Genomic DNA, 25812 nt, shown 5'->3' on the forward strand with positions numbered 1-25812 from the left:
CAGGACCCCGCCCCTCAAGATTGCGCAAACTCAGTTGCTACCGCTCTCGGTCTCTTCCTCCTCCCACCTCCTGCAGCTGTCAAAATCCGGACAGTAGACTTCCCTAAGTCCCAGGACGCCGCTCTGCGCATGCTCCGCATCAGGGCGGATAATACACACGTGCTTGCGGACTGCCGCGGCGCCTGCGCCGTAAAAGCCTGGAGTCGGTGCACTTAGGTCGTTTTTCGCACTTTGATTCCGTCTGTCCGCGCTAGCCCGTTTGTGTTCAGTGTCCTGTACACACGCCCTGCAAGCGACGGCGCCATGAGTCTGACTTCCAACGTACGAGGTGAAGTGGGGCCGGGGAGCGGGTGAGACTCGGCCTGCGCAGCAGCTTCGTCAGCTCCTCTCTGGGCTGTTACCGCTGCTCTGCGCGCCTGTGGGTCTTGTAACCTTGAGATGTAGAAGGGCAAGCTCTTGGCCGGCCTGCGGGCTGTCTGGGCCGGACAGGGAAAGTGGTGTGGATTGGTGGTATCCCGGACATAATTGGCGTGGGGGCCATGCTGGCATCTACCCAGGTCTGGATCACGTTTCCCCCAACTAGCCAAACCCTAAAACCTAATGATCCCGCTGCTAGCTTTTCTTGTTCTCCCTTGAGACGCTTCTGTGTTCTTAAGTCACAGGGCTTGGAAAAGTGGAAAGGAAAAATAACAAAAAAACCTGTTCCACCTTCTTCCGTTTAAATCACCGTGGAGTGAGAAAGTGGATTTCCTGCGACCCTGAAGAGATGCATGACTAATCACATCTTAGTCTTGCACATTTTTTTTAAAGGGAAGAAACTCAATCCGAGATCTTCATTTTTTCCAGGTTTTTATTATGCGTCTGGCATCTGGCGCTGGGTGGCTGTAGTCCAGGAGAGAAGATTGAAAACCGAGCTCTTTGAGCTTTCAGTTTTTTCAGCCTTGCTTCCGGTGCTAGTACCATAGCTTTTGGAAACGTTACTTCACAGAAGATCCAATTAAAATTAAGAGACTTTCTAGAAGTCAGTTAATGTGGAGCTTCACATAATAACAATTGTTAGTGGTGATATAATTATTAATAAAATACTGTGCACCAGCTATGTAATACATGTGATCTCTGCCCAGTATAAAACACCACACCTTAAGGTTTGGTTACCTGTAACAGTAGTTAAGTAAAGGTAAAGAAATTGTCCAGAAATTAATTAAAAATAGCCCCATTGATTCATTTAGTAAATACTAAGCATCTAGAGTGCCATATTCTGTAGAAGGTCCCTACTAACTTGAGCCCTAATTTTGTAATAGATTCTATAAATTGGAGAATTCCACTTCTGTTGCCAAAAGTTACCTGACAGAGTGAGGGTGATAACCCAGGACATTTTAAAGTTACTAATGAGATATATAGGAGGTGATTATTTGCAAAAATGATTGCAAAGGATAGGATACCCTTCTTGAAGCTCCTTTAAATAGAGGCTCCTCGGTGCACTTAAAATAGGGAGTGATTTTTGTGTTTTTGTTTTCAGAAAAACCAAACCTATATTTTCTCAGGAATAAGACTGTTGTGTAAATAAAATATTCATGTGACTTGAGCCACTGGTAATTTTATAGGAAGGCAGTTTGCACTAGTGTGATATGGGTGGAAAACTTCCACAATGTGTCTTTAAACTGTGGAGTCTTGTGTAAATGGGCACGAAACTCTAGGTAGCATACTATTGAAATGTGAAATAGGTGAACCCTAGGACTTCTTAATGCTGCCTGCAGGCTAATCTTTCTTGCAATCAAGACAGATTTGTTTTGTTTTGTTTTTTCAATCTAACCATAGGGGAATCCAAAGGTGACTTTCCTATTAGTTTGCCATTTTCTGAGGGGTAAGAGATTGCTTGGTGAAGATTATCATTAACCTAAACTTGAAGAACTCAACTTTGGTATGAGAAGTAGCAACTTTTTATTTCATCTAAAAGCATAAAGTTTGTTGTGAGGACCAAAGCCTTTGTAAATCTTTTCTCCCAGCACCATCTTTCTCAAATATAGTGGTATGGCACGGTAGGGACAGAGAATGTCTTGGGAATTCATGTGATTTGTAATGTTTAGATCTCAAATTGTTCTACTCTCAATTTTTGAACCAAACCTATTAGTTTCTAGAGATTGAAAATCAGTTTGATTTGGGGGGAAGATGGCTATGTCTCTTCTTAGTTAAATAGTTAATAATTATAAAGGGCTTGGAATGATATTTGTCAACGGTGAGCACTATGTAAGTATATGTTCGATTAAAAAAATAAAAGGTGTATGTATGCATGCAGAATTCTTGTTTATATTCAGAAGAAAAATAATAGATGGGTTATTATATAAAATATATATTTTATATATTAAATAGATATAAAACATATATAAAATATAGCAAATAAAGTTAATGTGGATCAGGTCAGGACCTCAATCTGGAGAAGCAGTGAGGACGAGTGATTGGAATTGAAATCCAAAGATCCCGGTCAGTGACATGGCTCTTGATACCCATTTGGTCTATGATATATCTCTTTCTTCCTTATTGAGATATAATTGACATACATATACCAAATTTATTTATTTGCTACCAAATATTTTACTATAATTCATTATAGTTTCGAACATTAAGTGGGTTTTACTACTATGGAGTTCGCAGTCTCTAATGACTCCTCATACCCAATAGAAGACCTCCAGGAAGTTTACTAAACATTTTGCTCCTTGACACCCCCAAAACTCATTGAATCTGCTCTCATCCTTAATCCCTTTCCTTCTGTTTGCAAAGAAGAGATTAATTGAGACCATTCTCCACAGCCTGCAGATGTCTTTTTCTCCTGCTTCCTCAGTCCTCTCCCTCACCGGGGTTTTCTTTTTAGATACCCAAAGTCACTCATAATTCACCCTCATATTTTTAAAAAAGCCAACTTAACCACATATTTAAAACAGCCTCTTAACGTGGTATCTCCTCAAATCACTTTTTTTTTCATATTTGGCTTTACCCTTAGGTTACAAAATAGGTTTTCATTTATACCTTGCACTTTATTGTCCGTTGCCAACTCTGAACACTGCAATAACCAAAACAAAATTTCTTGAGTTCTTATTTTCTGACTTTTATATCCTTGTCTGTTTTATTGAAGCTAAGTTATAATTTTCCAATTCATTTAACCTCAACATATGAAACTACTGTTTGGGTTCAGTAAGTGCACTGAGTCATTTAAAGTAACTGCTTAAAGGTTTGGTTTTCTTGAGAAGGAATGTGCAGATTGAACAGAATAAAGGAGATAGCTCCAATGTGTTATAAACAAAAATAAATAATGGAAGGGAATTGGGGGATAAAGGGGAAACAAGATTGGTGGTGAGTTGGTACTTCTTGTTGCTGGGAAAATGGGAGTTCATTATAGTATTTTCTGTGTATGTCTGAAATGTTTCATAATAAAGTTTTATTTTTAATCTCAGACACTATTTAAATTCCACTCTTTGAGGCCAAAGATAAGGCATTTGGTGTAAGAGCAACGTGATGGTAGGATGGACAGATGGATCTGCAAATTCAAGCTAGTAAATCCGTTACTTCTTTTTACTCAGTTTTATATTGAACGTCACCTGTATGCCAGGCCTTGAGAAAAAGCATTAGCAGGCACAGCCTGCCAATCTGGGGGAGACCTAAGGGAGGGACAGATTTAAACACAGCTCCCCTCTACCTCTCCTGAGATGAAAGGAACATTCTGATTCTGTGGCAGTTGACACTGGGCAGGAAAGGACAGTTTGGGGCAGAAAAGGGGCTAAAGGAAAAGAAGCAGGGTAAGATTTCTGTGTAAATTAAAGCAAACTAATCCCCACACTAGAGAAAAGCAGAAGAATGGAATATAAACAAGGGTGTAGGATTTGGGAACAAGTTCAGTTTCGCTGTATCTGAATAATACTAAGGTTTAAAAACCAAAGATTATACAGTAGTAGGCCAAGGGAAGAGTAAGAAAGGGAAGGATTATTGAGGAATGTATTTTCTGTATTTTGTTCTTTATATTGGCTTATTCTTGGTATTTGTGTAGATATAAAGCATTGTTAAACAAGGTTGGATAAGGTGGGGTTTGCTCTAGCTGTAGGAATACTGTACCTCAAGAGATGGCTATAGAAAAGGGGAGTGAGCATAAACCAGAAAAGGCAGAAATAATGATCAGTATTTTTCTGGACCCCAGTTTAGAGTGTCTAAAAGGTATCAACTGAAATAGTTTTTAAAACTGGGTCTTGGTAAAGTCCCTTGTTGCCTCGGACATTGTGTATTCTTAATAGACATATACACTACCAAGGGCTAAATGTTATCTGGATTTTATTGTTTTTGTTTACTATCTCAGGCTTTCAATTCTTTTTTTTTCTTCTATTTGTTGACTTTTGAATCCATCATCATTCTTGTCTATCTTCATATAGTTTCCTTTTCTTTCTTTTCCCTAGAGTTGTCAGTACTATCCACAGCTTTTTGGCCAAGCTGCTGTTAATGAAATGGTAACAGCAACATTTTTCTTAGTCTGGGAACTTTTACATTTGTAAAACTTTTACATTAGAGAATGAGATTAGAGAATTCAAAATTAGGAAGGTGTAAAAACAAGAAATGGAAATTCTTAAGATCTTCTCTAAGTCTGGGATTCTAAAAAACTCACTAGAGCAAATACAAAGCCATTTTCTAAGCCCACGTGTGTGTATGTGACCTTTATGTAGGGTCATAAGTGACCTTTGTTAGGCAGCAGAGTCACAGAGTGCATATTTTGATTCCCTGTGAGGAAGCCACTCTTGGGTGATATCTAGAGTCAGTTCCCATTTCTTTCATTTGCAGTTGCCTCTTTTCTTTGTCAGTTATTCTATCATTTCTTGCACTGTCAAAAAATCCAGGGGAGGTAAATGTTTACCAAAAAAAAGTCCACATATGGATTCATATGAGAACAGAGAATAGAAGAATGTTTTAATGGCTAAGAGAGATTCTTTTGGCCTATTATGAGTTTCAGGTAGAAATTACAACTGGATTCTCTTTATATCTTGAGTCAAATTAATACTTGGCAATTGGAGTTTTTCTTTGTTTTCTTTGGATCGCAGGCTTTTTTGTAATATGTAGGCATATTAAAACAAATCTGTTAGAAATGGATTCATAATTCATCGAAAAATTAAGGTGTAACTAAGATCAACAGTATTTAGGGAATCGTATTCTTTTAATAGTTTGGGATATTTCCCCCTTTTTAGTTTATTCTAAAGATAACATTCAGCAAACATATTTGAACATACACCATGCAAAGCAATATTTTAGCCCGTTTTTGTGATAGGTGCATTAACTATTCAGAGTGGTTTTCCATTAGCGATGAAGTAGATTGCTGTAGCTCCTAACAGAGAATGTTTTTTCAAGGGAGTTCCATGGTAAATAATGCATCAAGAAAGATCATGAATCAAGCTAGAAATCAGAGCAAAGTTTCAGCCCGGCTTGGAATTGCCACAGGGTAATAATCATGAAGCAGCACTAAAAGTCAAGATGAATCTACACAAAATGTGCAGTTCAAAAGCATCCTTAAAGAGGCCAAACGTTTGAAGCTGTCAAATGACTTGCTATCTTTTCTCAGTGGAGCAGTACCTGGGAAGGGCATAATGTTAATGTTTATTTTAGGGGATTCTAGCAAGAAGGAATGGAAATATTGTGGGAAGGAAAACAAACTAAATTACTTTGTAGAGAAAAATCCTGTGGTTGAAAATAGAATCCAAGGAACAAGCTAATTAGAAACATTTGATAAAAACTAAATTATTAAATAAGCTAGAAGGACAAGATAAAAGGAGCATGGTTGTTCCTTTCCCTTAGAGATTTGTAAGAGTGAGCTCCAATTTTATGTGCTATTAGGTAGGTGATTAATCATATTAGTGCAATCAGAAATTTGACTCACTGGTGCAAATAAGCCTGACAGGTAATTATTCATTATATGTTTTTATTTGGCGTTGGAATGTGTTTTTTGTACTTATCTCTCTAGGGCTTTATTTGATAGTCTGGGAACTTATTTCAAACACTGTGAAGATCTGACTCAGGAAGTACTGGGAAGCAGTCCAGTGTGTTTATCCTGACCCCTGTTCACCTTCTTCCTGCAGTCCACTCCATGCTGGGAATAGACAACTCTCCTCTGAGGCTGAGGCTAACCAGACTATGCAGAACTATCTTCTCTCCAACATTCTCTGGAACTGGGGTAGTTGTTAAGTGCTTGAGTTTCTAAGGGCTCCTTGAAAAGAATAGATGGCTTGTTAATCAAGTAAATAATGAGTAGAAAAATGTCATTACATTTAAAATGAAGTTTGTAGGGAATTCAAATAATCATCCACTGATGGATAATGGAAATTTAGAATGTATTACATGAGAATATCACTATAATTATATTCATCATGTCTTCTATGAAATATGAAATTAGTACATTCTGATTTTCATTTTAATGAGAAAGCACTTTGAAATTAAAAAAAATCTTTTGTGCGACTTTGAAGCCCAGAATCCTGCTGGATATATTCCTTTGAATGTTTAATATTACAGGTGGTTTTGTTTTATTTGTCCTTTTTTTGTTTTTTCTTTGGATACAAATTCTGTTTCTGGTTATGCATTTTAAAACCACTGTAAATGAACTCTGATGAGTCATTTTGTTAACCTAATCACCTCCTGATTTTGGCAGGGTGGGGTCTTGTTTGTAATCTGATTTATTTATTTATTTATTTATTTATTTATTTATTTATTTATTTTTTATTGGGGAAGGGGAACAGGACTTTATTGGGGAACAGTGTGTATTTTTCCAGGATTTTTTCCAAGTTGTTGTCCTTTCCATCTTAGTTGTGGAGGGCACAGCTCAGCTCCAGGTCCAGTTGCTGTTGCTAGTTGCAGGGGGCACAGCCCACCATCCCTTGCGGGAGTCGAACCAGCAACCTTGTGGTTGAGAGGACACGGTTCAACCAACTGAGCCATCCAGGAGCTCAGTGGCAGCTCAGCTCAAGGTGCCTTGTTCAATCATTAGTTGCAGGGGGCGCTGCCCACCATCCCATGCGGGAAATCAAACTGGCAACCTTGTGGTTGAGAGCCCACTGGCCCACGTGGGAATCGAACCGGCTGCCTTCAGAGTTAGGAGCACGGAGCTCCAACCGCCTGAGCCACTGGGCTGGCCTGTAATCTGAATTTTTTAATGTATCATTTTTTTAAAGAAATAGATACCTGCAGGCTCACCTTATTATAAATCTTTTTATGAACACTTTAAAAATTACGAAGCCTTTTTTTCTTCTCCATCTATAAAATAATTCTTAAGTTTCCAGTCTTGTATCTCAATGTAGCTATCATTAGTCAATAGAAAATACACAATTGCCTAAGTAAGGGCTGGGGAAAATCTTAATTAAAGGACTATTGCACCAGTGTATTCTAATCATTCTGTTAACATTAAATGTCTTTGCCTGTTGGGATGCTTAATACTCTAAACACTGGATCTCCTGAACAGTCATGTTAGATTATTAGCGTATATTTTGGTTTTGATCATCATTCTTGTTTTCCTTCCCTGCTGTAGTTGAATGGATTGCAGCAGTTACCGTTGCCGCTGGGACAGCCGCAATTGGTTATCTAGCTTACAAAAAATTTTATGCGAAAGATCACCGCAACAAATCTATGGTGAACCCTCACATCCAGAAAGACAACCCCAAGGTCGTACATGCTTTTGACATGGAGGATTTGGGAGATAAAGCTGTGTACTGCCGTTGCTGGAGGTCCAAAAAGGTGAGGAAAACAAGCCATTTATTGAAATACCATCTTTAAAGTAACATTGCTGCTTAACCTATTCTATCGAACTTGTTATCATCAGATATTTTTTAAGATATCCCTTTTTCTTTCTTTCTTTTTTTTTTTTTTTTAATGTATCCTGTTTTCTGTTTTCCATGTGCTCTTCGGGAAGGTATTTACAAAAATGTATAACCACTGCAGTAAAATGAAATCATACTCTCATTGAGTTCATGAGACTGTAACCATATTCTTCACCAAACAAGAGAGAAAAATCCCTGTATTTGCTCTTAGGATTTCCTCCCCAAGTGGATCTTAGCCTCCACTAGCCCAGGAAAGGGAGTATGCAGCCTAAACACATAGAGAAACAGAAGAAGTAAATTCTTTTCTTGAGCTTTCAAGCTCCTGGATTTGGGACAAGTTTTAGAAATTTCAAGAGAAAGTTTTTTGGATAATTAGCCTTGAAAATTTCTTATCTGGCAAGCATATCGACTCTGTTTCCTATGTTTTAAGCTGCTGTTGCTATGGTTAAGTAACATAGGATTTTTTCATTTTTAATTTTCTTTGATGAGAATTGCATTTCATCAGGTTCCATTTGGAAGTGCCAACTGTGATACCTGCAGCTGTTTTTTAGTGATGACAGCTAGTGATCTAAAGATGGTGAAGTGCTCTCCTAAGGTCATCTCAAAAAGCTTCGCGCATTGAATGACTTCAGAATTTTGGTGTATTGTAAGAAATATGGTGAAAATACTGTATGTACTGCCACTAGTAGCATTTAAATAAAATGGATTTCGCTAAAGATGACACTACAAGACCTAAGAAAACAGACAATAAAAATGATGTATCTGTTTCTAAAAGCACCTTATGTCAGGGACCTCTTCCTGCGGCAGACAGTCCTCCCAAATTATATATCGAAAATAAGGAAGAAGTCACATAGTAGATACTGGAAAGCATATTGTACTAACCCGCTTCTCCCAGTGCATTGATGATGTATAACCCAGCAATATCATGCTTACATAACATCATTGTATCTGAAAAATGCTTGAAGAACATATGGAATATGAGCCAAAAATTAATAGTGCCATTACAAGTTGTACCTTAAGAATACTGTTCATTTGGAATGTGGGATTGTTCATAAGTACTAGAGGGGTTGCTGGAAAATAATTCTCATTAATATTCTATAGACTAAGCCTGGTTTGTTTTTAAAAATTATGCGTATAATAGGTTTCATTCTCTTGTTGCTCACCAAAATATAGAAAGTAATAGCTTTAGAAATGAGGAATTTCTAAGTCAGGGTTGTAATAGTTCTTTAGTCAGTGATTTTAAATGGTTCATTGAGTGTCTACTATATATACATGCATGAGAAAAGTTAAATAGTAAAACAGCAGGTATCATAGATGCCTATAGCAGATGCCGTACAAGTGCTTTAAATAAAAGAAAGCTTACACTGTGGGCTAGAATTTCCTGGGAAGACATAGTGATATACATGGGAGTTAAATTTTGCTGGAAAGATTGGTGGCGTTTGAAAGAACCAGCAAACATTGGGGACTCTTTCTTAAAATCTGTTGGAAAGGATTCCTGTGAGCAGAGATGGGCTCAATGAAGACTCTAGTCTGGTTGTTGCATCCCCCTCCCCCCAGGAATAAGTCCAAAATGAGGCGAGTCTTGAGTATACCAGTGTGAGGCATTTGTTCCTCCAGACATGGGGGAGCTCCTTGTCAGGGATCAGGCATAAAGTTCTGATGTTGACACCAGGGTGCTAGCTGTGGGAATGGAGAACAATAAACAGATACATGAAACAAGTTGAGGGAAGGATTAGTCAAATGCAAGGATCTATTTGTGTGGAAGACTGGGGGAGAAAAACTAAAGCTCACTGAAATAGCTAAACCTGTAGGATTACCATGAACAGAAATAAGGAATTCAGGGTGAAAAGCTGATTTCCTAGGACAGTGATAAGGAGTTCAATTTCAAAGTGAATTAAAGGTGACATTTAAATGGAAATGTACAGCAGACAATCTGAAATGTGGTGAGAGGACAGGGTTAGAGATAGCGATCAGCAAAAAGGATGAGTCAAGCACAGGAATGCAAACAGCAGATCCTTGGTACAGATAAAAATCAAGGGCTAAGTATGAACTCTTAGAGAATTTTCTGCATTTTGGAAAGAGGAATAAGAGCCCAAAAAGGAGATGAAATGGGTCTGAGTTAGAAGAAAATTAAGAGTATCATGGCTTCACAGTGGAAAGGGGGGAAGTTTCAAAGATTTGGTTGTAAACATCAGTTTGTGCAAAGTCATTTAGGTGAATAGACTATTATAGTAAGATTTAGGGATTAAACAATTGACCTTTTGGTGTTATTTCAACATAGTAGTTAGAATAGGAGCTGTGTCCAAATAGGTTAAAGTGTGAATTACTAATAAAGCCTGGAATTCTGAGTTTATGGCAAAATTTTGGTAAATGTGACAGTAAATGGAAAGAAAAAGAAAGAAGGTAACAGCTTTAGTGAACTCTAAAGCTTAGCTTTGAGGTCAAGAAAAGGGTGTTTACTTTGAGTTTTCCCATAGGGTAAAGGTCAGTAAAGTAAATACATACTTTCATGGTCTAAGATCTCAAGTATTTCAGAAAGAATCACAAATGGACAGAAGCTAGTAATTTAAATGTTTATTAGATTTTATAGTTCAACAAAACATTCCAGGATTCTTGCATCATACAATTTAGAGTTTCCAGATGGTTGAACTAGGGATTGCCATGTCCCATAAGGAAAGGAAGGTCCAACCATTCATTTTATTTTCAATTTTCTCAATGTCTTTTTATTGGTTTATCTTTGCTGCCATTAGTGATCCTCTTTGCATATAGGATTTGTCAGTTCTGAATTTTCACTGAATCTTGGGTACTTCTTATTCCCTCATGAATCAAGTTAAGAGTTTACTATGAATATTCAAGTTAATGGATGTTCTGATTCTTCAGGCATGTTGGAAGCTCCCCACATTCTGGGGTTCCTAAGGTTATCACATAGGTGCCAGGTGACACACTTACGTATCAGTGCACAGAAGACTCGTAATTAATACCTTTGATTAGATACCCGTATTGAGTTTACATTCAGTAATTTTTTTCCTTACACAAACCGGTTGTGTTTATAATAAAACTTAAATGCCTCTTTTACCTATTTCAAAAAAAAAAGCTATATGCAACATAAACTTTAGTTTCATCCTAATTCATTCTTAAGGTACTGATATAGGTATTCTGGTGTATTTCCTGGTTCGTGATATCACAATCGCAGAGGAATGGAAACACGGATATGATGCAAATATAAGCAGCACACAGTTTTATTGTAAAACGCAAGAGAAAAGCTCTCCAGAGAGAGGGGGGATACGAAAATGGAATGCCCCATACGCTAAGCTGCACCGGGAACTATGTGTCCTTGAGTCTGCAATCTTTAAGTTGTTTAGCAGAAGCTGATTGGCCCCCCGTACCTGGACTAGTGCCTTGGCTGACTCTGCAGTTTGATGTGGGAGCCCCTCCTGCCCAGTTCCCTTCTCCACATTTTTCTGTCAGTTACTTTGAAACTGTTTTCTTTGGCCTTGATGTCCTCCACTGCGGTCCCGTCCCTGACTGCCTATGACTTTCTTATCTCAATGCCCTCTGATGACATAACCCTATCTGCTGTTAGGGGGAGGGACAAAGACCACTTCGGCTGCTTCCTGCTGAGAAGGGGCGAAGTATGGGCCAGCAGTGGGCTAGTCAGTCAGAGGGCGGTCTGGTGGTCCGCGGTAGATGGGTGGGTTTTGGAGGTCTATGTGCACCTTCATGTTGAGTACCATTTGTAGCTTTACGGTTTCTAGGTGAGAAGAGATAAGCCAAATGAGCAGATTGAGGATGCAGGGTCCAAATGAGAGCAGAAAGAGGAGGACTAGTAGAGGGGCCAGGAGGGGCCATAGCCATCATAAGAGTTGAGCTCTCATGGATGCTCACCAGTCTGAGAATTTTCAATGGAAGTTATGAGTTCATTTGCAATGTCTGAATGGGTGACCATGGACCCAGTATGATGTATGTAGAAACAGCATTCCTCTTTTAGGTACACACATATTCCCCCCGCATAGGAAGTTAATAAGTCTAGGTCCCATCTTTTCTGAAGAGCGACCCCTGCTAGTGAATCTACCTGTTGGGTGAGCTTCTGTATTCCAGTAGTGATTTCTTTTAGAGCTTTTGCTAGTGGGACTGATAGATGGATGGAGCTTCCTCCTAAGGAGGTAACGGATACTCCTAAAATCCTGGTTAGAAGCGGGATTACTAGAACCAGTGTTACTGCGACCATCTGTACTCTGGGCTACAGTTATTTCAAAACATGTGGCATATAGCTGGTGCCAGGAGCATAGTCTGCCATGGGAGCTAGGAAAGCAAGGCTACAGCAACCCATCCAACCAGGGGGTAGGGTGATGTAGGCTCTGGTGCCCCAGAAGAAAAAGAGACCTTCCTCAGGTATTAAATTAAGATTAAACCCACATGTATAAAGGGTTTGGGGTTTGGCGGACCAGAGGACGTTCCACTCAGTTTTTGCCAGATTAAAGTTAAATCTGTGTTGAGTCTATCAGAGACTGTGGATGCTGAAGCACTTGAGGGGTAAGCTTTTAGGGAGAACCAGTGAGTGGAGAGGAGCAGTCCTGAGGCCAAGGTGAGCTGAGATGTGTTGCAGACTACATGAGACCATCCTGCGGAACAAGATAGGTTTGTGGTGCCTGTAAAGAATGCCCTTCTTGGGGGTTAGGGGGGTAGTGGGGTCCTAAAGAACGTGATATTTGGTGGGATTTTTATATGCCTGCAGGGTGTTATATTTTGAGGAATTCCAATGTTCTTCCCCAGAACCGGTGGTGACCTTAAAAGTGAATTTACATTGGGGAGGAGAGAAGTTCCCCAAGGAATAATTCTGGGCATACAGCTTGGGTAGCATTTTCAAAGCAAGGTGGAAAGGTGGTAGAAGTATTAAGGCTTAGCCTGTCTAGCCAGGCGAGAATCTGGGCTACATTGGACCAGGGACTCTGTTGTCGCTTGCTCTCCATGCCCTCCCTCTAGGTGATCAGAAACAGTCCCTCAATGGCCTTGTTGGGGAAAGGACTATTGTAAAAAATGGAGGGGGGTGACAGTATACTTAGCTCATAGCCAGGTGAAAATAGGGGCAAGAATGACGGTCCCCAGGGATTCCCTTCCACAGATCCAGCAATCGGTTAGATTAAAGGTGGTTACCATCAGCTGGACCCATTCTAAGATTCATTCTGCCTGAGGGCGTAGGTGGCAGCCAGAAGGAGAACACGGGAGATGAGTCCCACGGTCATCCCGGACGGACAGGAAGGTTTCGTAGGGCCAATAGAGTGAGTCCTAAGAATACAATACAAATTAGTCCTAAACTCAAGCCTGCTCATGAGAGACCGTGGCAGGGAAGGGGTGTTAGGTCTAGGGCACCACGGATGAGGGTGACAGTGAGAAAGGAAAAAGGCAAGTATTAGAAGAATGTAACCCCCCACTATTGTCTCTCTGGGGGTTAAGTCCCACCATCCGGGCACTTATCTGAACGGCGCAGGATTAATTTCAGATCTCCCTGGGGATGGCTGGAGTATTCAGGGCTGGGATCTTCGGGTGTCCAGGGCTTGACCCAAGAGCGGTGGATCCAGGAATCGAATTCTGGCACCTTAATTGCTGTGGGAGTAGAGAGGATTACCGTGTAGGGCCCTTTCCAGACCAGGTCTAGACTTGGAGACAAAGAGGGAGGGTTTTAATAAGAACTTCATTCCCTGGAGAAAGCAGAGGGCTGCCTTTTTCTCTGGGTTGTGATCCCGATATCTGTTGGATGGCCTGTTGGATTTGGGCTAGAGAGGTAACATGCTGGGTCAATTCTGTGGTTTCACGGTCTACTAATAGGTCATTTGTTAGGAAGGGCCTGCCATAGAGCATCTTAAAAGGGCTTAGACCCTGTTTGTTAGGGGTGTTTTGAATACCAAAGAGACCTGTAGAGAGCAAGGTGGTCCAGCTTTGGCTTCTTGAGATAGCTTTCAAAGATGTCTTTTAATAATATCATTGGTCTTTCTTACCTGGTCAGAGGACTGGGTCGCCACGCACAGTGGAGATGGTAGTTTATTCCCAAGGCTTTAGAGACTCCTTCAGTGACTGAGGATTTGAAAGAGGGTCTATTGTTGCTTTGGAAGGACCTGGGGAGATCAAACCTGGGTACGTTGTCTGTGATTAGAGCTTTAACTACCTCTATAACTTTTTCAGTCCTGCAGGGTAAGGCCTCAACCCAATGTGTGAAGGTGTCTACCCATACTAGGAGATATTTGTATCCTTTTGCTTTGGGCATGTGGGTAAAATCTAATTGCCAGTCCTCCCTGGATATTTACCCTCCCATAGGTGTCTGAGGATGCGTTAAGGGGTTGTTTCTATGGCAGACCTCACAGGAGGTAAGGATGTTTTCTATAGTTTTGCAAATGTCTTTGCCTGTGAATATCCGTTGAGCCATCTGTAGGGTTTATGTCCCGCCCAAAATGGAAGCCTGGTGTAGGGTTTTGAGGACCTTCCACTGATTCGCTTCTGGGAGGTGCAGTCGGCCATCTTCACTTTGTAGCCATCTTATAGGCATATAAGTGTAGCCCATCTCCTTTGTCCACTGTTGTTCTTCCTGTGTGTACGGGGGCCTGCTATGTGTTGCCAACCCATCCCAGACTAGGGGAGCTATTGTGGGAGCTAGTTTAGCGGCGTTGTTGGCTGCCTGATCTGCTAGATGGTTACCTTCAGAAACCTCGTTTCCCTTTTGGTGTCTCTTGCAATGTATGACTGCTATTTTTGGAGGGAGAGGTGTACTGATTGGAGTAACTGATTGATCTCCTGATGATATTTGATGGGAGACCCAGTGACTGTTAAGAAATTTCTTTCTTTCCATATGGTTTTATGCGGATGTAAAACTAAGAAGGCATATTTTGAGTCAGTAAATATATTAGCCCTTTTGTCTTTGCTCAGTTCCAAGGCTTGGATGAGGGCAGTAAGTTCAGCTAGCTGAGTGCTAGTCCCAGGGGGCAGGGCCTTTCCTTCTACGGTCGCATGCAAAGTGACTACGGCATAGTCAGCTTGGCGGTCCCGTTTTCTATAAAAGAGCTCCCATCAGTGAAGAGCATCCACTCTGGGTTGTCTAGGGGCATATCTTGTAAGTCCCACCTGGCCGCATAGGTCTGTGCTAACACCTGTTGAGAGTCATGTGTCAGTCCCGTGTCATCCTCAGGGAGGAAGGTGGCAGGGTTTAAGGTAGAGCATGTCCTGATCTGTGTTCTCAGGCCTTCTAGCAGCAGGGCCTGGTATTTTAGGAGATGAACATCTGTGAGCCAGTGGCTATTTTCAGTGTTTAGTAATCCCTGAATGTGGTGTGGGGTGTGTACTGTGAGGTCTTGCCCCAGGGTGAGTTTCAGGGCCTCTGGTATTGGAGGGCGGTTGCTGCAAACATCCGGAGGCAGGCAGGCCGGCCACCCACGAGCTACTAAGTCCAGCTCCTTGCTTAAATACCCTATCGGTTGTTGGGCCAGCCCTTTTTGTTGGGTCAAGACCACCAATGCCATTCCTTTCCTCTCTGTGATATCTGAGTCGTAGGGCCACCTGGTCGGAAGGCTCAAAGCTGGGGCAGTTAGTAAAGCCTGTTGCAAGAGGTTAAAGGCCTGCTTTCCCTCAGGATTCCCGAGCACCAGGTGCGACTTGGCTTCTTGTGTGTCTTTCATTATTTGGTACAGAGGTCTGGCTATCTCTCCATAGCTAGGAATCCATAGACGGCAATATCCTAATGCCCGGAAAACCCGTAGGTTGCCTGAGAGTCCTGGGGAGGGGAATACGTGAAAATGGGTTGGACCCTTTCTGGCTCTAGGGCTCTCTGTCCCTCCCAAAGTGTTAAGCTGAAATATTTGACTGTGGTCTGGCACATCTGGACTTTGGCTTTAGAAATTTTGTAACCCCTTATAGCCAGGAAATTTAGGAGGGCAGTTGTTCCTTGACTTATAAGGTTCTCAGAGGGAGCGCACAACAAGAGACCATCTATTCTACATATTGTAACAGGGTGCACTGGTCAGAGGACAATTCGGACAGGTCCTTCGAGAGGGTCTGTTCAAATAAATGTGGGTTGTCTCTAAACCCCTGGGGAAAGACCATCCCAGTGAGCTGCGAGGTCTGGTTTTTGGGGTCCTCAAAGGCAAAAAGGTATTGTGAATCAGGGTCTAAGGATATGTAGAAGAAGGCATCTTTCAAGTCTAAGGCAGTAAACCATTTGGTTTCTTTAGGTATTTGGGCTAAAAGTGTGTAAGGGTTTGGAACTATAGGGTATATGGCCCGGAGGTCCTGCATCAATCGTCAGTCTCCACTGGGTTTTCGGATCCCCAGTATGGGGGTGTTGTAAAGTCTGTTACACGTCCTGAGTAGCCCTGTTTTCTTAAGGTTGTTGATAATTGGGATTAATCCTTGTTGTGTCTCGGGTTTTAAAGCATACTGCCTTCGACAAGGGAATATATAGGGATCCTTGAGATGGATACGGATTGGCGTAGCAGTTAGGGCGTGGCCAACTATTCCAGGCGCATCCCAAACTTCAGGGTCAATGTCTGCTTCTATTCCTGGGAGACAGCTGGGGATTTGTCCAGGGGTCTGGAGGACTGTGGTCCCTAGTTTTGTCATGAGATCTCTTCCCAGCAGTGGAGTAGGACTTTCCAGCATGCCCAAGAAGGAATGAGAAAACACCCTACAAACACCGTAGGGGTTGTGAGAAATATTTGGTGACTGGCTTTCCTGTTACCCCACAGATGGTAACACGGCAATTTGAAAGAGAGGGTTAGAGAGGAGGATATAGAGAGTAGCTCCTGTATCTTCAGGGAGGAAGTTAACAGGCTTGCCCTCTATTTCTAAGAGTACCCTAGGTATCTAGGGCTCAGGGGTCCCTATGGGGAACTGGAACATGGGAGCCATTATTAAGAGCCCGGGACCCCCTCAGTCTCGTGTGGGGCCTGGCTGGACGCGGCTGGCCCCCAGGGTTGAGGCCTCCGAGGACATTCCGATTTCTAGTGGTCTCCTCCACAGAGGAGGCATGGTCGGGGTGGTCTCCTTGTTGCCCCCAGTCTCTGAGGACAGTCTGTGAGAGGTCGCAGGTTGCCAGGATTAGTCATGCTCACCTGGGCTGCCTGACCCAGACCCCACGCGAATGCTTGCTTACCCCTATGATAGGAGACCTATAAAATGCATGGCTGACGATGGGCTGTCTTAGGGTGGATGGATGGAGGCCCCGGCTCTGGGCATCCTAGAAATTGATGGCCAGGCGATGTAAAAGCCACTCCATTTGAAGAGAACAGAGATGAGGGTATAAATGGCTCAGACCTGGAGGGAGGGGACGTCTCTAAGGGAAAGGAGCTCTAAGGAATCCCAGTCCTGATAGGAGCTAAGAAAAATGTTGTGAAAGCCCCAAAAGGCCTCAAAGAAAGAGGATTCCTTAACATAGAGGGAATCGAGTATATGGGAGGTAACTTTGGTGACTCTGCCAGAGGGGTGGCAAAAACAGGTAAGAGAAAGGTGGCGAGATATTCGGGCCCCCATGGAGGGAGGCCCAAGTGAATATGGGCTGCCAGGCAAGAGCTACTGAAGCAGCAAGAGTGGGCCAGGGAGCAGAAACAACAGAGATGCTGGGTGGGAACCTCAGGGCAACACCAGGCTGAGGGCCCAGAGGAGATCCCAGTGGGACTCGAGGAGGAATTCCACGAGGTGTTTGAAGAAAAAACGTCCCGGTGACTAAGAAAGTGTGGTAGAGGCAAAGGTCCATTTTCTTAACTTAGATGTCACGGGGAATAATGTGTCAGATGGGTGAGGAGGTCTAACGGGAAAGGGCCAACGTCTTACAAAACGTCAATAATAGGAGAGGCTGCAAAGAGAGCGACAGTATGGGAGGGGGCGGTCCCAGGCACCCATTCGGGCGGTCGGACTGGCGTGGGACCGCGGAGACCTTTAGGATCCACCGTAGTGGCGCTAGGGCCAGGGTCATGCAGTTGTCATCCTAGGTCCGTTCGCCGGTCGCATGCCGAGGACATTCCCCTCGGTGCAGAGAAAGAGAAGCCTAGCGGCAGGCGGCCAGCATTCCCGATGCAAACGGGGGATCAGCTGCCTTGGATCGCGGAAGGCCTGTTCTCCGAGTCTTAGCGATTGGCAGCCGTGCTACTATTGCCTTTAAATCGCCGACGGAGGCCCAATTTTTGTGTGATAGGAGAAAAGGACAAAAATGATGACGGCCCGTACGTGGGCAAGTAGAAAGGCAAGGATAATACTTACCTCTGCTTATCTCCTGGGTAAGCCCCCCAGTGATATAGGTAACCTGGGGTGTTTCCTGGATCGTGATCTCGCAGTCGCCGAGCAATGGAAACGCGGATCTGAGGCAAATTTAAGCAGCACACAATTTTGTTGTAAAACGCAAGAGAAAAGCTCTCCAGAGAGAGGGGGGATCCGAAAATGGAATGCCCCATAGGCTAAGCAGCACCGGGGACTATGTGTCCTTGAGTCTGCAATCTTTAAGTTGTTTACCAGAAGCTCATCGGCTGCCCGGTACCTGGGCGGGTGCCTTGGCTGACTCTGCAGTTTGATGTGGTAGCCCTTCCCGCCCAGTTCCCTTCTCCACATTTTCCTGTCAGCTACTTTGAAACTGTTTCTTTGGCCTTGATGTCCTCCACCGCGGTCCCGTCCCTGACTCCCTCTGACTTTCTCATCTCAGTACAGTCACTAGTTTGTTGTGTGCATTTAAAGAGCAATTTTCTCAGACCTAATGAACCAGATCTCTTAGTAAGGTGCAGAAATTACATTTTTAACACATCTCATTCCTTCTGCCTTCCTCCCAGCATTGGTAAGTCCTCTGCTGTTTCAGAAACTTGCCTGTTTCATAATACCAAAGGTGCCAAACAATTGTACACAAGTGGACACTTTGGTCCACGTTGCTCAAGCAGTAGTTCGCGGTAATCAGAAGTGTCTGGACACTGATGGTAACCACTTTGAGCACCTCTTGTAATTGCAGAAGTCAAATGGACTTGTCTTCATCTTTTGTTATCAGTAGATATTATTACAATTTTAATACAGTTTTCCTTTCTTAAAATATGTATACATTTTTTGGCATCCTCTGTATTTCAAAGTATCCACATGTGAAGTGAGAAGGAAAAGAGCCAATAGAGAGGAAATGATTAAAGTGACTACAGGGAAAGGTACTATTTGAGACGGGTATCTTGAAAGAGGGTGGAAGGAAATGAGGCTAAGAGCACAGATGTGAAACAGCCATAAAAGGAAGAAAGAGAGTCTTACTTTGGAAACAAAAAGATGAGGGAACATTGCTGCTTTAAGAGGGAAGAGTATGCAACATAGTCTTCCTAGATTCCCACCCCACCCGACTCCCACTTAAGTGAGGTGTTACATCATTTGCTGAGTTGTGTGGTAGCTATCTAGGAGGCAGGAGAGAATTTGAACAAGGACTCCAGAAGAATGCAGACTAAGAAATAAACAAGAAATAGAGGAAAGGCATGCCAGCTAACATCAGGAGCTCAGCTAAAATTGCAATGAAATGCAACTGGACATACTATATAGAATTATTTTCTTTCATTTACAACTTCAGAAATGGAGTCCGTTTTTTTTGTTAATGGTGTGTGTGTGTGTGTGTGTGTGTGTGTGTGTGTGTGTGTTATAGAAAGTCTCCATCCTATTAATGGTTTGGGAGTGGGTTGCACCAAGTCCATTTTTTCAGAGAAACAATACTCTGCATGTTGATCAATCCATCCACATAAGGACAGTTGTAAAATCTTAATTTCTGCTTGTATGTTTTCCTATTGTATCTGCTATCTTCTTACATGTTGCTAAAGTTAAGTACGTAAGAATGGTATAAAATGCCATATCCCCTCAGGAAGTCTCAGAGATCTCATGGCTTTTTTCTTTCTCAACCAAAGCAATCATGTGTCTCAGAGCTGTTTATGGTAATGAGCCAGAATGGCCCCAAGCAACTTCCTTGGGAAATACAATCCAAACTCTCATTAAAAATACAAAGTTTGGAGAAGAAAGATAAAAAATGTTTTTCAGTTGTTGTAGATAGAAGATATTAAGTCAATAAGGAGCTTGTATTTATTTCTCCCTTGAATACAGAAACATCATAACTTGAGATATGGGGCCATTAAAAAGAAACAGACCTTGTGTTTTTTATGAAGACCCTGACAATGTTGCTAGTTTTCCAAGTGGAACAAGGATCCTGGTGATTTTTTTCCCTCCTAAACATTTATTCCGATCTTTTCTCCATAATCCTTTCTTCCCTAGTTTTAAAAATATTTGAGATTCATAGTTTTTTAATTGGGTTAACAAACGTAATAGGATATTTTTTATACATACAGTAAATTCAGCCAATTCAATTCACAAACTTTTCTCCAGGATGTGTTAATAAACAAAGATTGGCATCTTAGAACAAATTTTATACTCAACTCTAAGCTAAACTTTTTTTCATCAATTATTTCATTGTTTTAGTTTTTTTTCTTTTTTTTAAACTCAATTACTTTTTTTTTTTTTTTTTTTAATTTTATTTGGGAAGGGTAACAGGACTTTATTGGGGAACAGTGTGTACTTCCAGGCCTTTTTTCCAAGTCAAGTTGTTGTCCTTTCAGTCTTAGTTGTGGAGGGCGCAGCTCAGCTCCAGGTCCAGTTGCTGTTGCTAGTTGCAGGGGGCGCAGCCCACCATCCCTTGCGGGGACTCAAGGAGTTGAACTGGCAACCTTGTGATTGAGAGCCCACTGGTCCATGTGGGAATCGAACCGGCAGCCTTCGGAGTTAGGAGCACGTAGCTCCAACCGCCTGAGCCACCTGCCCCTTGTTTTAGTTTTTAGTTTTAAGTATCAGTACTACATGACCTGAATTAAATATGCCCCTTGTTTTCTAATTTCAGCTCGTGGCTTGACAAATTTAACAAATTTCAATTTTTTTAAGTGAAAGAGGGTTAATAACATTTTTATGTTTTCATTACATTATTTAATACAAAAACTATACTAACTACAAAGGGTGCCAAAAAAATGTATACACATTTTATGAAAGGCAAAAACTGTATTAAAGTTGTAATAATGTATACCGATAACAAAAGATGAATACAAGTTACATTTGACCTCTGCAATTACAAGAGGTGCTCAAAGGGGTTACCATCAGCGTAATTTTAATTTTTTTCCTTTCTTAAACTGTGTATACATTTTTTTGGCATCCTCTGTAGATTATGTTAGAAAGCATGTATCTTTCACTTATTTTCTTTCTCCTGCATATAAAGATTAAAAATAAATAAGACACTTTCTGAAAAACGTTATGTAATTTACTATTTGAATTTTAGTGCCAAGTAATTACCATTCATTCATTTATACTGTGTTAAGAATCATGAAGTAATTTCAATAAATATATTTCATTGACATGTACAAAGTATTTCTAAGAAATTTTTAATCTTATCTTGAAATAACTCATTCTGGCTTTTAGTCGAAAATAAAATATTTAGTCGTTTCATAACTTAAAGTGAGAAATTCCTAATTCATAAATATAATGAGAATACTTAATCTTCACATGAAGTTTGGGGTATGATTCCGATTTAAGTCAATAATTCCTATGGTTAAGTGATAATAGAAAGTACTATTAAAAGATATCTGTGTCTCTGAACAAATGATTTTTAATATCTAGTTTACATTTTAAAGGCATAAAAGTTTATATACTTTGAAAGCATGAAAGTCTGTTAGCAAATAGCCAGGATCTACTGCTCACCACTTTTTAAAGAAATGTTTGTTTTTTACTTGTTTACTTTTAAAAACATGATGAAACATGTAAATTTCAATTTTTAGGCAGAACCAGATTTTAAAAAGTATATGCTCATTTTTGATGTATGGCTTTCTTAATCTTTTATGATTTTCTTTATTTCTGTATAGATTTCTCTCTGTTATTCATTCTATATATAGAGGAAAAGAAGAAAGTGGTAGCTTTCTAGTATTTTTAACATGAGATTTAAAAAGAAATAAAAGTTAAACATGCTACATCAGTAAGTTATATTTGAGGTTTTGTAATTTACAGAGATTTCATTTTCCAGAAATATTGTTTATAACCTGTGTGCATAAAACTTTACAGTGACATGTTTTGTGTGAGCTATTTATAAAAATGGAGCCTTTTACAATGTAAACTTTTATTCTCACTGTAAAATCATCTGTTTGTTTATTAAACATATGTCACTTTGAAATGCTGTACTTTGCTGTAGGATATGTTTTAGTTTAATTATTTTTTGCCAAAAAAAAAAAAAAAATCCCTGAAAGCTTCGGTTCATATTTTTGCTGCAAGGATTTATTTTTAATATGAATAAACTGAACATCACATCTTACTGACCTAAAAAAGAAGAAATATGTAAGTTTTATATACATTGCATTTGTACTGCCATCTATCCCAAGATAGAATTTATACTCAAAAATATAAGATAAGCTGATACCTTCAGTTTTTCTGTAATTTTTAACTAATTTACTGCCTCTTAGAATATATACAGATAGTAAAATTAAAATTGAATTTCTCAAACATTAACCTAATATTATTTTATTTAGTCTTATATACTATTATCGACTAGTTCCAAGTATCTGAATTATATACTTCACTGTAAAGTAATAAAGCGATTTTACTGTTAAGGCCAAGACTCTTGTTACTTTACTCTTCTAAATAGGCTCCTCAAATGCAACATTGTCCCTTATACTAAACATGAAACTAAATTCTAGAGTGTGGGTACATTCCAGATATAAAAAATATAACAAAGATGCTAGCTATCATCGTTTGACATGAAATAGAAATAAAAGCTGTAAATATAGAAGGAAACAAAATAATGTACTGATAATTGGAACTTCGAAGTGTAAAATCCTGAGGAGACACCTAAAACATTATTGAATTCTTATTTTTATCATTTAACAGTAGGAAGGATATACTTGCAAAAACCAATGATGTAGATGGAGGGAGGGGGTCGGGTATGAAAATATACCTAATTATAACAACCGTATAACATACAACACAGAAATAATCCTGTCAGAATATTTTTGAGACCTGAGGTTGAAAACTATAAGAGAAATAAAATGGGACTTGGCAAAAAAATTCTCATGTTTATCTGAAAGAATAAATAGGTAAAGTTTAATAAAGTTAGATAAAGAATAAATAGTAAAGATTTAATAAAGAAGAAGAATATGGAGGAAAACTAGCCCAATTTTAGGCATATTTTAAACAGTTATTATCTCGGTGGCGTAGGCTGATGAATATGATAACATACTTGTAGAACTTACAAAGAGGTATTTTTATATGTAGAATTTATTTTGATAAAATTATGAAGAAAGGTGTAACAATTTAAAAAGCAACAGCCTTTGATAATATTGAAGTAACAAGATCTAGAATAGCATTTTGCAAAGTGTGCTCTATAGAACACCGTGATAATGGATATTAATGTTAAAGGTGTCCATAGTCCAGTCAGCTTGGAAGGTTTAAGGTTAAAATAATGTTTTTTATAGTAGGACCTTTTTAAAATAATAATGTATGTTGTGACTCAAAACAGCTATGTATGTTTTTTAAACACAGAATGAAACCATATCAGAATATATTGCTGCACTTCTTTGGAGAACACTCTGGGAATCACTGCTAAAATTTTAGTTTTGTCCCTTTACCCCCACTGGACACCACAATGTCAATTATATCTAAAATGTGAAATCATGAAGAGGAATGGAAATCTACCACATTTCTAGGAATAGGTCTCCATGAAAGATGTTAAGAAGGGAAATGTTGGCCTATTTGTATGAAAGTGGAAAAATTAAGGGTATGAAAAAATAAGCAAAATAAAAAGGTTTGGGGGAAAAATTGCTACAAAGATGATCAACAGCGGGATAATGTACAAATTTATTTTAAACATATTAGCTTACAAATAAATAGACAGTGGACTGTTTCAATAGAAAGGAAATGTAACTAGTGCATAAACACGGTAAAGGTTTTCAACATCCATAATCAAATGTGACAAATGGAAATGCAATTTTATATTAAGAATTACATATGTGAATTGAACTTCACCTGCACTCTGCTAAACGTAATACTGATTTTGCGATTGGACATTTCACATTCTCTTTTTCTCTTCCTAGTTCCCGTTCTGTGATGGAGCTCACACAAAACACAACGAAGAAACTGGAGACAACGTGGGACCTCTGATCATTAAGAGAAAAGAAACTTAAATGGACAGTTTTAATGCTGCAAACCAACTTGTCATGATGTTACCTGGTTGTTTAATTAGAATGACTACCACTTCTATCTAATTCACCTTCTCTGGGTTCTAGATGTGATATATTGCAAACTGCAGTTTTCGTATTTATGGCATTTGCCAAAGTTGAACCATTTGTTTAAACAAAAAAAAAAAGGAAAACATGAAACCAACTTCATGGCCTGTGGGTTATTTTGGTCTTGTAAGGATCCATTTCTTTACATTCAATATAATTACTTTATGAATATAGTTGTATGTTGAAGTTAACGTATTAAATTATTCTTAAAATCACGTATATGCAGATTGTACTTGTAACTTTCAAGAAAAATTATCAACTTTTATTGCTTAGTTGACCTAGAAAGAGAAATGGGTGTGATTAAGCTACATTAATCTCTTAATACAATCTAGGAAAATCTTATGACCTTGATTTTCTTCTTGACAGTGGTAATGACAATGAGAAAATATGGCTTCTGTGTTTTCTCAGTTTTCAATCTATGAATTTTGAATGTTATTCTGCCTATTTTTAAGTGGGCCAGGGCAATAATAAAGGGGCGGTAACGTCTTTGCATTCTATCTTCGTAGATATTTAATTGATCCATTAAAGTAACCAATAGTGGAAATTTAGATCACAGTGATAATAGATTTAAAGTAGTCATAAAGGATGTCTTAAAATATAGTGTTCCAGAATTCTAGCCCAAGGAGTGGCAGGCACTCAAACTGGGGACACTGAAGGAATGGGAACACAGTGTCGAGTCTCTCGAACGCAAAGCCACACACATCCGTGACACAAATAGTAGTCACAAGACGAGATCAAAGGTATGAGAACATTTTTATTTCCCACTCTTGATAATTAGGAACATGAGTTATTCTAGTAAAACTCTTTTGGAGAGAAAAATAAGAGTTACATCCTCTTTTAAATTTGTATGATCTTTTTCTTCAAAGCAGAAATTTGAAGACACATGTTTGTTTATGTCATATTCTTCAAAGACTCAGATCAGAAACATTCCATTCATTACTGATTCAGAAAAGAAATGTGAAAACTGTAAATAAGTACGGGCAATAAAAGAATTAAGACAGGAGTAGTTAACATTTTTTTTTAAACTTTTATTTAAGTGTGTTTTTCCAGGACCCATCAGCTTCAAATCAAGTAGTTGTTTTTAAAGACATGTTTTTGAATTTTATGGGTTAAAAGGAAAAACCATGACAAAATACATATGTAACATAGGCAAACATAATTTAAAATTCACAAAAGCAACAGGTAAGCATTCTTACCATTTCTTTTAGTATACTTGAATGCCAACAGTAGTCAATTACAAGCTTCTAGTTGATAAAATCCAGAATTACCTTGGAAGTCACAATAGGAATCAATGAAACCAAATATCACCATTTCTATATTATATGATCACTGATACTTTTTAAATAAACAGTTTTGTGTATTATGTTTGATAAAGTTGAACCCAGATTTGGCATGCTGGTTTTAAGTAGCCCACGTGACTTACTTGGACGTGTCCGTAAGGCACATTTTCAGCACAAAATCTAAAATTACAAACCTTGATTCTATCATATTCTTAGGGTGAATTTTTTTCCATGTCCTTCCCTCCTTTTTAAAGTAAGTATAAATGGATCAGCAAAAGAGAACATCATGCTTTAAAAAGGTTCTTATTTCAAAGAAAACTCCATGAACTCCCAAAGTTTCTGATAAAGGGACATTCTTTTAACAGACCAAACTTTTCTTAATTTTGAATTTCAAATTTTGTCATGCATTTTTAT

At 39.6% G+C, this 25812-nt stretch overlaps 1 protein-coding gene and 1 long non-coding RNA gene across 2 annotated transcripts; one reads left to right on the top strand and one right to left on the bottom strand.

Moving 5' to 3' along the window:
- Window positions 1-83: 83 nt before the first annotated feature.
- On the top strand, window positions 84-24615 carry CISD1 (CDGSH iron sulfur domain 1). Its single transcript, XM_019731843.3, has 3 exons — window positions 84-328; window positions 7544-7749; window positions 23927-24615. The coding sequence occupies exons 1-3, from the start codon at window positions 304-306 to the stop codon at window positions 24014-24016; spliced, it is 321 nt and encodes a 106-aa protein (XP_019587402.2). The 5' UTR covers window positions 84-303; the 3' UTR covers window positions 24017-24615.
- On the bottom strand, window positions 10086-18424 carry LOC141572932 (uncharacterized). Its single transcript, XR_012498502.2, has 4 exons — window positions 18072-18424; window positions 13829-13945; window positions 12987-13436; window positions 10086-11583 (listed from the first exon to the last, which is right to left on the bottom strand). It is a non-coding gene; the product is annotated as an uncharacterized LOC141572932 (long non-coding RNA).
- Window positions 24616-25812: the final 1197 nt, after the last annotated feature.

Source organism: Rhinolophus sinicus, chromosome 15 (assembly GCF_057876585.1).
Source record: "Rhinolophus sinicus isolate RSI-liver-muscle chromosome 15, RSI-T2T, whole genome shotgun sequence".
NCBI lineage: Eukaryota > Metazoa > Chordata > Mammalia > Chiroptera > Rhinolophidae > Rhinolophus > Rhinolophus sinicus.

Coding starts and splice junctions, on each gene's coding strand:
- CISD1 (XM_019731843.3), top strand. CDS start 304: ATGAGTCTGACTTCCAACGTACGAG. Junction 329..7,543: donor TCTGACTTCCAACGTACGAG/GTGAAGTGGGGC, acceptor TCCCTGCTGTAG/TTGAATGGATTGCAGCAGTT. Junction 7,750..23,926: donor GTTGCTGGAGGTCCAAAAAG/GTGAGGAAAACA, acceptor TTCTCTTCCTAG/TTCCCGTTCTGTGATGGAGC.